This window comes from Trichechus manatus, unplaced genomic scaffold (genome assembly GCF_000243295.1).
Source record: "Trichechus manatus latirostris isolate Lorelei unplaced genomic scaffold, TriManLat1.0 scaffold00048, whole genome shotgun sequence".
Lineage (NCBI taxonomy): Eukaryota > Metazoa > Chordata > Mammalia > Sirenia > Trichechidae > Trichechus > Trichechus manatus.
Genome location: NW_004443984.1, coordinates 8,441,405 through 8,457,843, shown reverse-complemented (window position 1 = coordinate 8,457,843; position 16,439 = coordinate 8,441,405). Strand labels below are relative to the sequence as shown.

Here is a 16,439-nt window from a genome sequence, read left to right as displayed (position 1 = left end):
TATAACATGTGGGCTGTTGTTATGATGATGATAATAACACAGCATACTATTTTTGTTGTGAATTCCAAATGCTTTTGTGCTGATGATATATTTAGAAATTTCTGTGGAAGATGAGACTGAAAAAGATTGCTGATTAGATTCTGTTTTGATTTATGAAGGGAAAGTGCCTGCCACAGAAATCTAATTTCCTGTTGGGTTTAGCTTGTTAAGAAGGGCCTGCAGCGAAGAGGTCCTAGGCAGACCTAGGTTTGAGTTCTTACTCCTAGTTTTCAGCTCTGTGACCTAAAGCAAGTCATTTTCCCTCTGAGAGCTTCAGTTTCTTCACCTGTAAGTGGGGAAGGCAATCCCCACAGCTCGGGGGGTAGTCCTGACACTTAAAGGAGATGATGTAGGTGGTGGTTGTTATGTGGCATAGAGTCGATTCTAACTCATAGCGAGCTTATTGATAACAACAGAGTAGAACTGCCCCATAGGATTTCCTAGGCTGTATTCTTTAAGGGAGCAGACTGCCAGGTCTTTTCTTCCACAGAGCTGCTGGTGGATTTGAACAACCAACCTTTCGGTTAGCAGCAGAGTGCTTAACCATTGCACCACCAGGGCTCCTGATGATGTAGGTAAAGGGTGCCATTTTACAGTGGGTAGAGCAGTGGGGGTTCTGAGTTCCGGTCTCCCTGGGCCTATTTAACATCCTGGAGGAGGGACTCAAACCAACGCTCTTTCCGTTTGTAAGTATTATTATTCCAGCTTCTAAGAGGTATGTCTGAGTAGGGTTAGGCCTGACAGCCTGTTTTCACTTACCAAAGCTAGCCCTCGGGATGAGTTGTGATTTAATGTTAGTTCACTGGGTGGTCCGAATACTCTCCCCAGTGCTTCCCTTGGCCAATCTGGCAGAAGTCCTCCTGGACCAAGGGGCTTGCTCCTCCTTCTACACTGGTTTCTCAGGAGTCCCATCTTAGGGCCCCCTTGAGTGTCCTTGACATTCCCAACTCCCTTCCGCCCACCTGTCTGGCTCCAAATCCCACCAAGGGCTGAGGAGCTGGTCAGGACTGTCCCAGCCCAGCCAGGCAGGGAGAGGAGAGGAGAGCAGAAAGTAGGCTCACCCACTGCTCTGCCCCAGGCAGGGAAATGGTGAGGCCTCCCTCCCCACCAGGTGGGCATATTAGATTCAAACAGGGGCAGACTCTGGGAAGGAGAGGGACTGGGGTTCCTGAGTAGGCTGAAAATGGGCAGGGAGAGAGGGCAGAGGACAGGTTCCTCCCCATCAGGATATTCAGGTATTTGGAGGAAAAGAGGAAGGAAGGGTAATGGCTACCATATAAGGTGACCAACCATCTCCATTTTCCCAGGACTAAGGGGCTTCCAGAGGAACAGGGCTTTCCATGCTAACTCGGGGAAAGTTTTAGACTTGCCAGTAACTGGCTGTGTGACCCTGGGCAAGTCCTTTTGCCACTCTGGAACCACCTCTTCAGTGAAAAGGGGGAACTGGACCGGGTCAGGTTAGGGGGTGTTTCAACTCTGCCCACTCGGCTGTGGCCCCAGAAGCAGGTGGCTCACAGGATTTGGTAACAGGCAGAGCTGATCAGGGGAGGGTAGTGGAAGGAACTCAGCGACTCGTGGGCACTCCTGCTCCAGGAAGGATTCTGCATTCTTCCCCCACGAGCCCAGGACGAGCTATCTGCCTGAGGGGTTGGCACGGCCCCCTCCCGAGCTGGCAGGGAGGACACCTGTGCGCATGCCCAGGTCTGGGCCTTAGCCCGGGGTGCCACAGCGTGGGAAGGGCCGGGGCGGGCAAGCTCTTACCTGCAGACCGTTGGGGTACACGTCGCCCTCGGAGAGCGAGTCCACCAGGTCCTCCTCATCCAGCGTGGCCCGCTTGTAGGTCGACATCTGCAAGGCCAAATGCAGCACAGACTCCCTCAGCGCCTCCATGGCTCTTGCACGCAAATGGGGAAGCGCCTTGGGCGCCGCTGCCGTCGCCACCGCCACCGCGCCCCGCCCCGGCCAGGACACCCGAGACTGGCCCACGGACCGGCCGGCGCGGGGGAGGGGGTCCCCGCCCCCCGGGCACCCTCCGCGCTTATGCAACGCCGCGCCTCACCCCCAGCGCCGACAGCACGGCGGCCACCGGGTGCGGCGGCCACACGCTCCGCATGGTGCGCGCGGTGACACCCGGGTCCCTGCCGCCACTGCTGCGCGCCTGGCTGGCCGGCAGCGGCAGCCGGGCCTGGCCGGGCCGGGGCGGGGCAGGCATCGCACCGCCTGGGCAGGCGGGGCCTGCTCAGCGCACGCGGCTCCTGTTCCCTCCCTAGTCCCCTCAACCGCTGGGTAGACCCCTTCGGTCTGAGAGACCGGGGCACTGGGGAGGGGCGCTCCTTTCCCTTGAAGTCTGGAGATGGCACCCCCCCCCCACGACAAGACCCTAGCCGGCAGGAAGGAGACTCGCAGCGACCCCTCCCTTCTAAAACGTTCCGCTTCAATAAGGGGGTCCCCAATGGCTGATGCACAGAGTCAAGAATTAGAAAGATGCCCCCCCACTTGACTCAGAGCAGGTAAGAGAGAGGTTTCTCCCTTCCCCAACCGACCCTTAGGTGGGGTAAGGGGTTCTCCCCCATCAGAGCTAGAAAGATTAGAAGAAGAAGGAAAAAAAGGTGGAATAAAAAAGGCAGGGAGCTCTTTAATCATTTTCCCCTTCCCCTACCTCAGCGGTCTCTAAGCCAGAGTTCATGAATGAACTTCAAGAAGTTCCAGAGAACTCCCTTGACACAGAATGAAAAATGCTGTGTGCACGCACTTTGGGGGTATGGGGTATAAAGCCAGTACTTGCCTCCATGCTCAAAGGTGTGACCCTGCCACCAAAACATGAACAACCATTGCTTTGGGGCAATTAAAACACCAGGAAGGTGGCCTTCCCTCCCATCTTCCGTCTCAGGAGTCAAGAGCCTCAAGTGGGTGCCCCCTCCCCAGCCCCTGAGGCCTCTCAGGGACCCCGTGACCCTAGCCTGGAAAAGTGGGCTCTCCTGGATGTGGGGTGCTCAGGTAGGGACTCTAGGCACCCCACACTCTCCCTTCCACCCAGGAACCCTGGAAAAATCTAACCCAGCAGTTTCCCAAAGGGCCCTCCACTTCTAATGAAACGTGGAATCCCCTACATTTTACGTATTTTTCAGCTTTCTAAAGTGTGTTTCCATTTATTCCCGTATTTGATTCCCACAATCACAATCGTGTGAGGAAACAGGTTTAGAGAGGGAAGGAAACTGCCCATGGGCACAAGGACAGTGACAGCAGTAGCTCCTGACTGGTCTCTCGGCTTCCACGCCTGTCTTCTACAACCCACTCAGCAGCCAGTGAGCCTTTAAAAAGAAAACTCATCTTGCCACCCCGGAATAAAATCTGAATCCTTTACCAGGTCCTCATAGCCCCAGCCCATTTCGGCCACCTCATCTTGTGCTGCCCCGTACCTCACTCACTCAGGCCCCAGCTTATGTGGCCTTCAGTCCATTCCTCAAATTCTCCAAGTTTCCCCTTCCCCCAAGACAATCGTACCTCCTGGTGCCTCTGTCTGGAACATTCTTTCCTCATCTCTACTCCTCCCATGGCTGGTTCCTGTTTCAGATCTCAGCATAAATGCCACCTCCTCAACTGTGCTGACCACCCTAGCTAAGTTGTTGTTGTGTAACACCGAACTGATTCCGACTGGTAGCAACCCTATAGGACAGAGTAAAATTGCCCCATAGGGTTTCCAAGGATGTAAATCTTTACGGAAGCAGATTGACACATCTTTCAGTCGAGGAGGGGCTGGTGAGTTTGAACTGTTGACCTTTAGGGTACCAGCCAAGCACATAACCACTGTTCTCTATTGCAACACCCTGTTTTCTCCTTTAACGTATTTAGTATATCCAAACCCCAAACTCGTTGTTGTTGAGCCGATTCTGACTCATAGCGACCCTATACGACAGAGTAGAACTGCCCCATAGGGTTTCTAAGGAGCAGCTGGTGGGTTTGAACTGCTCCAACCCTTTGGTTAGCAGCTGAGTTCTTAACCACTGCACCACCAAGGCTCCATATTTAGTATATAGTATTTATTGCAGTCTGTTAATTTTGTTTGTTTTCACTTCTTTATTGTCTATTTCCCTCCCCCTTCCCAGAATGGTGAGCTTTACAGGGATGGAACCTGGTCTGGCATGACCAACAGAGAATCCCATCACCTGGCACACAGTAGGTGCTCAATAAACAGTTGATAAAATTAATGGTGCAATAAAGAGGGGAGGTGAAAATTATTCTGGGGTAGTACCTTTAAAATTTTGTGCAGCTAACTTTGCAATGTCCAAGGACAAAGGAAACACATCTAGGGGCATCGCACAGACCTTGTGGGGAGGCAGGGTGCCTGGGAAGAATTTTGATTTTGGAGCCTTCTGCCTCACTCCTACTGGGTGGAGGAGTTCCTGTTACCCACCACAGAGAGAGAAAGGATTCCAAGTCTTCTTCATTTAACTCTGGTTTTTTGTTGTTGTGTGCCGTTTAGTCGATTCTGACTCATAGCGACTCTACAGGACAGAGTAGAACTGCCCCATAGGGTTTTCTAGGCTGTAATCTTTACAGGAGCAGATTGCCATGTCTTTTCTCCTGCAGAGCAACTGGTGGGTTCGAACTGCTGACCTTTTGGTTAGCAGCCGGGCACTTAACCATTGCACCACCAGGGCTCTAGTTACAGATGGGATTTTTCTAAAACCATGATGCTTGGCCTCAGGGCACGAACAATGTGGGGACATGACCTCACCCCTAAGATATTCAACTTGGACCCAGAAGCTGGGGACTTGCTTCATACGATGGAAGGAGCAAGGCTTTCAAGCCAGGCAGATCTGGGTTTGAATACCAGGCACCACTCTTTTCATGCTATGCAAACTTGGGCAAGTCCCTTGACCCCTGATTCTTAGTGTCCTCATCTGTAAAATGGGGCCATAATAAAACTGAACTGACAAGGCTACTGGGAGGATTAGGTGAGTTAATATATGTAAAACATGCAGGTCAGGGCCTAGCACATAGTAGGCACTCAACAAATGATAGTTCCCTGTGGCATCATTGCTTAATGGCCCCCTCAATTGTGTTTGTATGCCCCAGTGACAAGGAACTCACTACCTTAAGGCAAAACTTTGTGTCTAGCCTGTCAAAGCATCTCTCTGCAGAGAGCATGCCTGGATCATTCTGATGAAGAAAAAAATCCACCTGGGATTAGAGTCTTAGACTATATCTAGTTGGGATGCTGCGATCAAGCAATCCAACTTCCTCTTTGTACATGGGGTGAAGAGGGGGTAGCTAAGGCTCAGAGAGGTGTAGTGATGTATCCAAGGTCACACAGCATGTTAGTGGCAGAGCCAGAATTCAGTCCTGGTTCTCGCAATTCCAGCCCATCACTCTTTCCACAGTGCTAATGGTTTCAGATTGGGTTCTGTGCAGCCCTAGAGGTCAGCAGAGGTGCCTCAGAGTAGTTTTGCGTTTATCTGGGCTTGTGTGGGTTGGGGGGGAGAGTTTTTTTTCTAAAACAAAAATGCTGTGAAGACTTCTGCATGACACCTGCCCAGTCCTTTTTTATTTTTATAATTCATTTTATTTTTGTTGTTGTTGAGAATATACACAGCAGAATATATACCAATTCAACAGTTTCTACATGTACAATTCAGTGATATTGATTACATTCTTCGAACTGTGCAAATATTCTCACCCTCCTTTTCCAAGTTGTTCCTCCCTCATTAACAAACTCACTGCACCCTTACGTTCCTGTCTAATCTTTTGAGTTGCTGTTGTCAATTTGATCCCATATGGATAGATCTTAAAAGAGCACAATGCTCAAGGCAGACGTTCTTTACTCGTTAAGCTAAACTATTGTTTAGTTTTAAGACATCATGGGATATTTTTGGTTTAAGGTTTAAAGATTATCTCAGGGCACTAGTTTCAGGGGTTCATCCAGCCTCCATGACTCCAGAAAATCTGGATTCCATGTGAATTTAAAATTCTGTTCTGCACTTTCCACCTTTTGGTCAGGATTCATCTACAGAATCTTTAATCAAAATGTTCAGTAGTGGTAGCTGGGCACCATCCAGTTCTTCTGGTCTCATGGCAAAGGGCCTGCCTACTCATGGTCTTAATGAGTTGCAAATATGGCCTCAATTCACCAGACAATCCTCCACATCACCACTACCCCCTCCTACTTCCCTGCGTAGACCTGGCCATAGGGCTCCTCCCCGAATTTCTGAGAATCTCTAAAGTCCCCTCCTGGTTTTAAGATGGTAGGGGTTGGGGAGAAGCTTCATCCTATAGGTCTCCCTATGCCTGGGTAGAGAGGGGCCAGACCAGCCTCCTCACTAACAGAGGGCAAAGGTGATACCTAGGCCTCATTCTGGAATGAAGGGGGTTTGAGCATTCTCCTGGGAAATGGGGGAAACAGAGAGGAACTGAGCCCAGAGCTAGGGGTGGTTTGAAGGCCTGGAATAGTGGGCACAGAGAGCAGAAACTCAGGGCCCCTCAACTCTGGGGTGTGGAATCTGGTTAAGAAGGTACGGATGTCAGGTGTCCCTCACTGTCTGAGGAAGCCCTGGGCGTCTTGAGATGAGTATGTGCTTAGGAGGCAGGCAGGCCTGGGTTCAGATTCCAGTGCCCAACTGAAGTGCTGTGTGCCCTGGGCAGAAAACAAATCTCTCTGAGCCCCAGCTTCCACATCCCTCAGTGGGGAAATTAAGTAACAGGTATGAATTGCTTTTCAAGGGAAAAGATCCTTGAAAAAGAAATTCAATTCACCAAACAGCTCCCCAGCCAGGCATAAACCCATTACTGTCGAGTTGATTCCAACTCATAGTGACCCTACGGGACAGAGAGGAACTGCCCTATAGGGTTTCCAAAGCTGTAATCACTACGGAAGCAGACTGCCACATCTTCTCCCCTGGAGTTGGTGGTTTGAACTGCTGACCTTTCAGTTAGCAGCTGAGCACTTAACCACTGTACCACCAGGGCTCCTTCAGCCAGGCATAGCAGCTACTATTTCTTGGGCACCTAGTTGGTGTAAGGTATTTGTTGGTCCTCTTACACCCATCAGGAGCCCATGTGTGGTAAAAACAGTTAACGTGCTTGGCTGCTAACTGAAAGGTTGGTGGTTCAAGTCTACCTAGAGGCACCTCCGAAGAAAGGCCTGGCATCTACTTCTGAAAAATCAGCCATTGAAAACCCTGTAGAGCACAGTTCTACTCTGACGCAGATGGGTTTGCCATGAGCTGGAATGGACCTGATGGCAACTGGTTTACACCCATCACCTTGTTTAAGCCTCTTGCACTTCCCTCTGAAGCAGGCATTATTTGGCCCCCTTTATAGAGAATGAAACCGAGGCTTAGGGAAGTAACTTGCCCAGGTGCAGTTAAGCAATGACTCCTCCTGCTTCCCTCTCAGTTCTGAGATCATCCTTCTGGGAAGCTCTCCTGATCACCGCCCCCCACCTGCAGGCAGCGTTCAGGCCCCTGCTCTTTGTTCCCACTCAGCCTCTGGCCCCCTCTCTTTCTTCTGTGAAGCACACACCACTCTGGATGTCAGATCCTTGAAGGCAAGGCTGGATCTCATCAGATCCTGTATCGCCATGGTCCCTCCTGGCGGCCACAGCCAGGCCACCCCACTCCACTGCAGCCCATGGATGAATGACATGGGATGCTCACATACCTCCCAAGCAGAAATCGGCCAAGATGGAGCACTGTTTATTTTTCAGCTCACAGAGGTTGAGGGTCCCTTCCTGCAACACCTGCCTCTGGACCATAAAGTGAAACTGCACTCCACTTGGACATGGGAACAGCTTAGAGGGCTCTGCTCAGTGGGTGCGCCACAGGCCGCAGTTGGTGAGTGACATTCCGCCAACAAGGGCGGCCCTATCCCTGGAAACCCTCGACCTTCCGTTCACTGTCTCCTTGGATCCCCACATCCACCCAGAGCCTTAGCCTAGCCTTGGCAGATGTCACTCCCATTTTATAAGTAGGAAGGGGTGTGGGGAGGGGGCTGGACAGACTGAATATCTACTATGTGCTACCTGACATAACCTTTAGGAGGTGGGGAATCCATTAAAGGCTTTTGAGCCTTGTGTCTTATAAGTAATCATAATACAAATGGTAACAACTAAGACTGAATAGGTACTTGCTGTGTGCCCAGTACCGTTCTAAGTGCTTTACCTATATTAACTCATTTAAGTATTACAACAGCCCTATGAGGGGGTGCTATCATTGTCATCCCCGTTTTACAGATGAGAGAATTGAGGCACAGAGAGGCTGAGTCATTTGCCCAAGATCACACAGCTGGAATGTGGCAGAGTGGGAATCTGAACTGAGGTTTGGATCCACTGTATTATCATGCCTGTTACATATAAGTACTCAGCTAACATGTAACATGAGTGTGAGGTGAGAATCATCACTGCCACTTCACACTTTACACACGAGATGACCGAGGGTTAGTTGGAAGGAGGTGTTGGCTTGCCCCAGGCCACCAAGCTAGAAAGTAAGGGAGCCAGGATGTAGATTCTTGCCTACCTGACTCCAAACCCCATACATCTTGACTTCATTACACTGTCTCCAGAGAACCCAAGGCCACACAGATACTAAGTGGCACAGCCGAGCCTAGAACCTGGGTTCCAGACTCCTGGTCCAGCGCTCATTGAGGAGCTCTTCTTCAGGCAGGGACCTCTTGGAGTGCGAGCACCCTGGGCAGACAGAAGTGCTGGGCTGGCAGGGCAGCCAGTGTTTGTTCTCCCTAATTGCCTCATTTGCAGTTGTGAGTGCCACACCTGGCCCCACAAGCTTCAGGGAAAGAAGAACAACTGCTGCTTTGTGGGGGCACTCCACCTTGTTTTGCTCAGCTCCTTTCTGGGCCCCGTGGAGGAGAAATCTGGGTTGACTCTGGGCCTGGTGCTCATGAGAAGGCCTTGGCGGAGACCAAGAACAAAGAAGTGGGAATCATGGCTCCCTGCAGACTGGACTGCCTGTCCCCGCTCCCCCAGGCTGCCAGCTCCACAGAGAAAGTGATGAAAGCCAGATGAGACTCGAAGGGTGCCCAGCCCTGGAAACCCCACCCTGCGGAGAGCATAGGCCTGGGGTGAACAGAAATGGGAGATGCTATAAACGCTAGTGTGTTTCTGACGCCAAAGGCTGGCGCTTGTGGCCCAGTGGCACCGGGCATGATCTCATCTGCCCCGATTACATTAGTCACTCAGATGGCTCCTGTGGTTGGTTTGCCGAAGGCATGGGATCTTCAAGGAATCTTGGAGCGTGTCAGAGGCAGGAAGGAACAGCCCCATGAGCGAAATTTGGAGGCCTGGGACTCAGGAGCCACACCCATCGAGCTGTTTTCACATTGTATTTCTAAGCCTTAGCTCCTTAGGGACGCTGTCTTTTGTGGACCAAAAAAAATTTAAAACACAGTTGCCATCAAGTTAATTCTAACTCATGATGACCCCATGTGTTGCAAAGTAGAACTGTGCTCTGTATTGTTTTCAAGGCTGTGAACTTTCGGAAGCATATTGCCAGGCCTTTCTTCTGAGGGGCCTGCGGGTGGGTTCAAACCGCCAAACTTTCAGTTAGTTATCAAGTTTGTGCCACCCATCATTTCCTGCCTCTGGTGCGGGTAACTGGTTGGGATCAGTAAACTTCTTATATATTATCTAATACACACTCATGTTATGTTAGCTGAATACTTAACAGGCATAGTAATATAGTGGATCCAAACTTCAGTTCAGATTCCCACTCTGCCACTTTCCAGCTGTGTGATCTTCGGCAAGTGACTCAGCCTCTCTGCGCCCTAGTAGTCTCATCTGTAAAACGGAGATGACAATCACTGGGCTGTTGTAATACTTAAATGAGTTAATATAGGTAAAGCACTTAGTGGGCACACAGCAGGTACCCACTCAGTGTTGTTATCATTTGTATTATGATTATTCATAAGACACAAGGCTCAAAAGCCTTTAATGGGCCCTCACCGCCTAAAGAACAAAGCCCAAACTACTTAGCCTGGCATTCAAGGACTCCCCGTCTGGCCAAAACCTACCTCTCTGGCTCATCCCCCACATGCCCTCTTCCACAGGTGTCTGGCCATCACCTTGACCCCTCACCTAACAGGAATTCACTGAGTCTTTGATGCTTGTCAGGCCCTATGCTGCAAGCCGAGGGGCAGCCCTGAGAAGGACACAGTCCCCACTTCAAGGGGCTTGCAGGCTGATATGCCCTCTCCCAAGAATGCACCCCTTCCACCTCAACTACTGCTCTCCATGTCAGGCCTGCCTCCTCCTCCATGAAGCCGTCCCCTCCTCCCCAGTCAGAGAGAATCACCCCTTTCCCTCTGGTGTGCCCCAGGCATAGCACCTGCATTACAGTCAGACACTTGTCTCCCTGGGGAGAGCACCTGGAGGGATGGGCAACAATCATCTTATTACCCTCCATCCCCAGTGTCCAGCATGGAACCTGGTACCCAGGTAACTAGTTAAATTGTATCCTGAATTTTCCCTAGGACACAGTCATCTGTGACTTCAACAAAGAAGAAATAGGAGACTTTAGTTGCTTGATGCCAAAAGAAAAAAACCAAACCCATTGCCGTCAAGTTGATTCCCACTCACAGCGACCCTATAGGACAGAGTAGAACTGCCCCATAGGGTTTCCAAGTAGGGGCTGGTGGATTCGAACTGCTGACCTTTTGGTTAGCAGCCGATCTCTTAACTACTGCACCACCAGGGCTCTAGTTGCTTGATGACAATAAAGTAAAATTCAAAAAGGACAACTTTGGACAAGGGGAGAGACAGTACACTGTGTCATTACTCCTGAAGATGACATCAGGGGACAACTATTACTGCTATTACATTTCTCAGTGTCTTTTATATGAGGAAGTTCCATGTGACCAGTTTCTTTTTTATCACCAAGTTCCTAAAGAAGTGAACTGCTTCCTTGCTTTTTGGTAATAAGAATCATAGGTGTTGGCCTGTATCCCTTTTTTCCTTGGCTGGTAGGAAACTCCCAGCCAGTCAGAAACTAATCAATGGGAACTTCATTAGCCTTTGTGGTCAGCTTTCTCCTGGTTCACATTTTCTACTCTATTTTCCCCAATCCCAATTTTCCATTTCTATTGCATATTGTTTTACTGAATGTGTTTTAGTCATAACCCATCATGAATCCTTTGTGGAATAAAGTGAGTTAGAAACAGCCCAGTATCAGGAATACACCTTCTCTAACCTCACTCTCCTGGGGATGCAGATTCAACGTATTCACTCAACAGTGGGAAGACTGAGGCATTAAAGACAGACCAGGGCCCAATCCTAGGTCCCCTGGCTCATGTGACGTTGGGTATGTCATTACCCCTCTCAGGGCCTCAGTTTCCTCATCTGTAAAAAGGGTTGTTGTGAAGATTAAATGAGCTGAAACATATGCTTCCTGGCATATAGCAGCTCATCCGCAAGTGAGCTGGCACGTGAGGGACACGCTGCACCACCCATCCCATACCTGCTTCTCTTCATTTTCTTTCCCTGCCCCTCCTATTTGCTTCTGCTCTGATGCATATTTTCCGCCTTTGCCTTAGTTCAGCCACACTTGAGTGTTGATCTCGCCCTGCTGCTGTACTCAGGGCAAAACAACTGGCTGTCCAAGTGGTCAAGGTTAACATCAATAATGTCATATTGATAATACGTATCCTTGATATGATGTGATGAAAATGGCCCTTGACCTCTGTGGACTTCCTCCCAAAAGCACATTACCTCAGTCTAATCATGAGAAAAATCATCAGACAAATTCCAGCTGGGGGACATTCTACAAAACACCTGGCCAGTACTCTTCGAAACTGTCAAGGTCATCAAAAACAAGGAAACAGGCATCTGGGACCATCCAACCAAGAGGAGCCTAAGGAGACATGACAACTAAAATGTAATGTGGTATCCTAGATGGGATCCTGAAACAATTAAGGAAATCAGGATAAAGGACTTCCATTAATAATAACGTATTAATATTGATTCAGTAATTGGGACAATGTAAGATGTTAATAACGGGAAGGTGGGTGCGGGATATAAGGAGCTCTCTGTAGTATCTTCACAATAATTCTGCAAATCTAAAACTGATCTAACACAAAAAGGTTATCATAAAGAAGAAAATCTGACTGTGCTCGCAAACAGAACATAGAGTCACCGACCCCTGACACGGGCACAGTGCTGCCCAATTCCCAAGGCTCTTTTATACCCTTAGTTCACTTGTGTCTTAGGATCACCCTGTGGAATAAGCCTTGGATCCCCATTTTGCAGATGCAGAGACTGAGGCTCAGAGAAAGAAAGCAGTTTGTCAGTTAGTGGCCAAGCTGGCATTTGAACCCAGATCTTCCTAACCTAGGGTCCAGGCTCTTTCCCTTTTCTTGTACTACTGCCCTGAGGTCTAGGTCTCCAGGCCGACTCCTTTGAAGGTTATAGGCGGCTCCATCCTGGAAAGCAGGAAATAGGAAGGTATATAACTAACTGGGTTACTGGGTGGCACAAGCAGATTGAGATTAGTTACTAACCTAAAGGTTGGCAGTTTGACCCACCCAGCGGCACCATGAAAGAAAGGCCTGCCGATCTGCTTCCCTAAAGATTACAGCCAAGAAAACCCTATGGAGCAGTTCTACTCTGTAACACATGAAGTTGCCATGAGTTGGAATCAACTCCACAGCAACAGGTTATAACTGGATAGGAAGGGAGACTCCACCTCCCAGAGGCCCTGGATCAGTACTGGAGACTGGGTTCGTGCAGCCAAGGAGTCAAATGGAGCTAGAGGCCTTTGCACAGAAAGGGGGAAGGTGGGTGGGAGTAGGGGGCCACGGGTGGCCTAAAGGTAAGACTCAAGGAGACCCTCGAAGGCCAAGGGCACACAGCACATGTGGGAAGTCAAGGCTGCTAACAGCCTCCTCTGAGAAGACGACAGCCCTGCGGGCCAGGTGAGTAGATCACTCTGGTCTGGACCAGAGTCCCAGGGCTGGGCTTCCCCTGAGTGCCGGCCACAGGCAAGCTGCCCACACATGCTAGAAGCTGGCACACTGTCACCCACCAGCCTAGTGCTGACTCATCTGCCTGGGGGCCCCAGGAGGTGCTGAGAGCCTTGCCTAGTGCTGCCAACCCACTGCCTCAGTACCCGCTGTGGAAGCCACTCCACCCCAATCCCCAAACCTGGCCAGGAACCTTTCCATCACTCCCTGGCCCAGGCCACTCACCATGCTGCTGACCCCCCTGCTCCCTGCACGCACGGCTCCTAGTATGCCTCTCCCCACCAACCTGACAGCCACCATCAGTCACTCAGCCCCCTCTGTCCAGGCCCTCTAGGCTTTTCCCCTGCCCCAGGAAGCCTTCCCTAGTTAGCCCTCTGCTGCCCTGGATGTCCAGTTATAGCTCCTTCCAGTCCCTCATAAGATGGATTGACACAGTGGCTGCAACAATGGACTCAAGCATAGCAATGATTATGAGGATGACGCACGACTGGGGGGTGTATCATTCTGTTGTGCATAGGGTCGCTATGAGTTGGAACCGACTCAATGGTACCTAATAACAACAACTAGTCCCTCATATGGCAGGCTGCAAGCAGAACTTTCTAAACTAATTGTATGAACTAAATGTATGATCTAAACTAACTGTATGATCTAAACTCCTCTACTTTGCATGCCAACTCTTTGCAGCTGGCAGAATAAAGACCAAAAACTTTGGCCTGGTTTTCAAGCTCTCCCTTCCTCTCCCACCACCAGGAGATGGCTCCTCTCCAGCCTCATCTCTCAGTGCTCCTCCCTCACATCTGGAACCATAATAAAATATGTTGAGTTACTTCGCCTAAACACATCCTGCTTCCAGACCTCTGTGTGTCCACTGCCCTCTGTCCTTAATGCCTTTCCTCTCCCCCTTTCCCCAGCTCACTCCTCAGCTCAGGTGCATCTTCCTCCAGGCAGCCTTCTCTGATTGCCCCGTGGCCCTTCCTCTGTGCTCCCCAGCAGCACCTGCCCACCTTCCAGCACCTCATCCCAGCAGAGTGACTGGCAGCAAAGTGCAGCTGTATGACATTGACAAAGTCACTTCACTTGCTTTCTGTGCTTCAGTTTTCTCATCTATCAAATGGAAATGAATAACGGTATCTAGCCCGTACATAGGGTCTTTGCGTGTATTAAACAAGATAAGACACGTAAAGTCCCCAGCTCAGTGCCTAGCAGAGAAGCATCACCCAGTAAATGTTAGAATGTGTGGTGATGAATTTAGAAAGGATCAGCTCTTCATCTTGAGAATGATGGGAGAAGGGAAGGGAAGGAATGATTAGAGAGGGCCTATTACATGCCTAGACCCCTGTTGGCACAACAGTTAAGGGAGGGTTAGTGACTTGCCCAAAGCCATACATCTGTAAGTAACAAGGCCTGGATTTGAACACAGGTGTATCTAACCCCAAAGCTTGTGGTTTCGCCACTATAACAAATAAGATGGTGACCACCAGCTCCGTCCTTACCACTTCAACCATCACTGCTTATCTGGAGTAAAGGGGACAAATTGTCCACTTGATCTCAGAGCACTGAGTTTTGAGACAGGCCAGAAGCCCATAGCTGGCCTCAGCTCCAGGGCTACCTCCAAATGCCCTACATCTTCTCGTGCCCCAGCACCCCTGGTGTGATTTCCTAAGCTGTGCAGGGCAACCAGGATGGGCATGTCCCCAAGCTGGGGAGATCAAGCGTGCCCAAACAATTTTCTGATCTCATCACACAAAACTTAGGACAAAGTTAATCTGTCTCATTTAATGATATTCATCATGATGATGACCGAGCTGCCTGGCTGGGCTGTAATTAGGCTCAACCAGGAAACAGCTCATGGATATGGTTGTAATTAGTATTTGTGTTACCCAGGTGGTTGGGTGGGGACTGGGAAGAGAAAGCAGGAAGTAGGTGGGGCAGGAAGCTACTGTGGACTCCTTGGACCCATGAATTTAGGGTGCCCGGGTTCCTCACTGTTAGTGCTATGCCCTGTGCCAACCAACTCATATGAATGATCCCATCTAATGTTCATGACAGCCCCAAGACTTAAGCACTGTAGGTGAGGAAACAGGCTCAGAGAAGTTCATTCACTTGTCCAAGGTCACATAGTGGACGACAGAGGTAGGGCTCACGGTCCTGCCCAGCTTCCTCTCCAGCACAGGTGATGCCCAGGACAGCAGAAGGTGATTAGGGCTGGGGCTGGGCGGCTCAGATTCTGGTCCCAGTTCTAACACTGCCTTACCCTGGTCCTCTGCAAGTGACTTCTCCCCAGAATACAAAGAGAAGATGTGTCCGCCAGGTTGGGGGTAGCTGAGAGTGTGGACTTGGGAGCTATGCTCCTTGGATGCTAACCCTTGGTCAAGGTGAGGCTCCTAGGATTCTAACCTTTGGTCAAGCCGAGGCTCCTTGGATTCCAACCCTTGGACAAGACACTTTACCATCTAAGCCTCAGTTTCCTCATCTGTAAAATGGAGATAACAATAGTGTCTCCCTGATAGGATTTCAATGATTAATGAGTAAAAAAAAAAAAAACTTAGAACAATGCCTGAATATTATTACCATTCATGGGAAAAGCATGGGCTTTGGAGTCAGTTTTTCCATATGTAAAATGGGGAGGTAGTTGTTGGATTAGAACAGTGGTTCACAAACATATTTTTTTAATCCCATAGGGCCTTTTGTTTTAAAAACTCTTAACATGGCACTCCAAAATACAGGAGATCTAAGTGGAGCTGCCGTGGTGGTGGGACAAGGCCTGGAGCCCTGAACACTCAATGTGCCTATATCCTGACTTTGAACCTGGCTTCCCCAAGGGTTCTAAGGAACAGAGTTTGAAAATCACTCAACTACATGTCTCTCTGAGTCCTATGATTGTAAAGCTCTGAGACCACAGTGGGGTGGATGGAGGAAACCATGAGGAACAAGAACTAATGACAAACTTATTCCCTAGTGCCCTTGCCCAGCAAAGATATGGTTGGAAAGAGGTGGGTGGTTCCTCCTGACCTTCTGTAAGCATGCAGGTTCAAGAGCACTAGTTGAGGTTTTTTTTGTTCTGAGCTGTCAGTTTGTCGTACTGTGGTGGCTTGTGTGTTGCTGTGATGCTGGAAGCTATGCCACCAGTATTTCAAATACCGGCAGGGTCACCCATGGTGGACAGGTTTCACTGGAGCTTCCAGACTAAGACAGACTAGGAAGACCTGGCAATCTACTTCTGAAAAAATTAGCCAGTGAAAACCTTATGAATAGCAGTGGAAAACTGTCTGACATAGTGGTGGAAGATAAGGCCCTCAGGTGGGAAGGCACTCAGAATAGACTGGGAAAGAGCTGTCTCCTTGAAGTAGTCAACCTTAATGATGTGGTTGGAGTAAAGCTTTCAGGACATTCATTTGCTGACGTGGCACAACTCAAAATGAAAAGAAACACTG

At 49.7% G+C, this 16,439-nt stretch overlaps 1 protein-coding gene across 4 annotated transcripts in view; it reads right to left on the bottom strand.

Moving 5' to 3' along the window:
* The window catches only part of ECE1 (endothelin converting enzyme 1), a 140,633-nt gene that overhangs the window by 68,208 nt on the left and 55,986 nt on the right, over positions 1 to 16,439 (bottom strand). The window contains exons 1-2 of one of the 4 annotated variants that reach the window (XM_023732125.1): positions 3,544 to 3,686; positions 1,801 to 1,887 (exon numbers count right to left, since the gene is read on the bottom strand). In XM_023732125.1, the coding sequence (XP_023587893.1) occupies positions 1,801 to 1,887; positions 3,544 to 3,594 (138 nt within the window). In that variant the 5' untranslated portion in view covers positions 3,595 to 3,686. Of the gene's footprint in view, positions 1 to 1,800; positions 1,893 to 2,098; positions 2,173 to 3,543; positions 3,687 to 16,439 lie in introns of those variants that run through there. The other 3 variants (XM_004377159.2, XM_023732126.1, XM_023732127.1) reach the window with 3 other exon arrangements.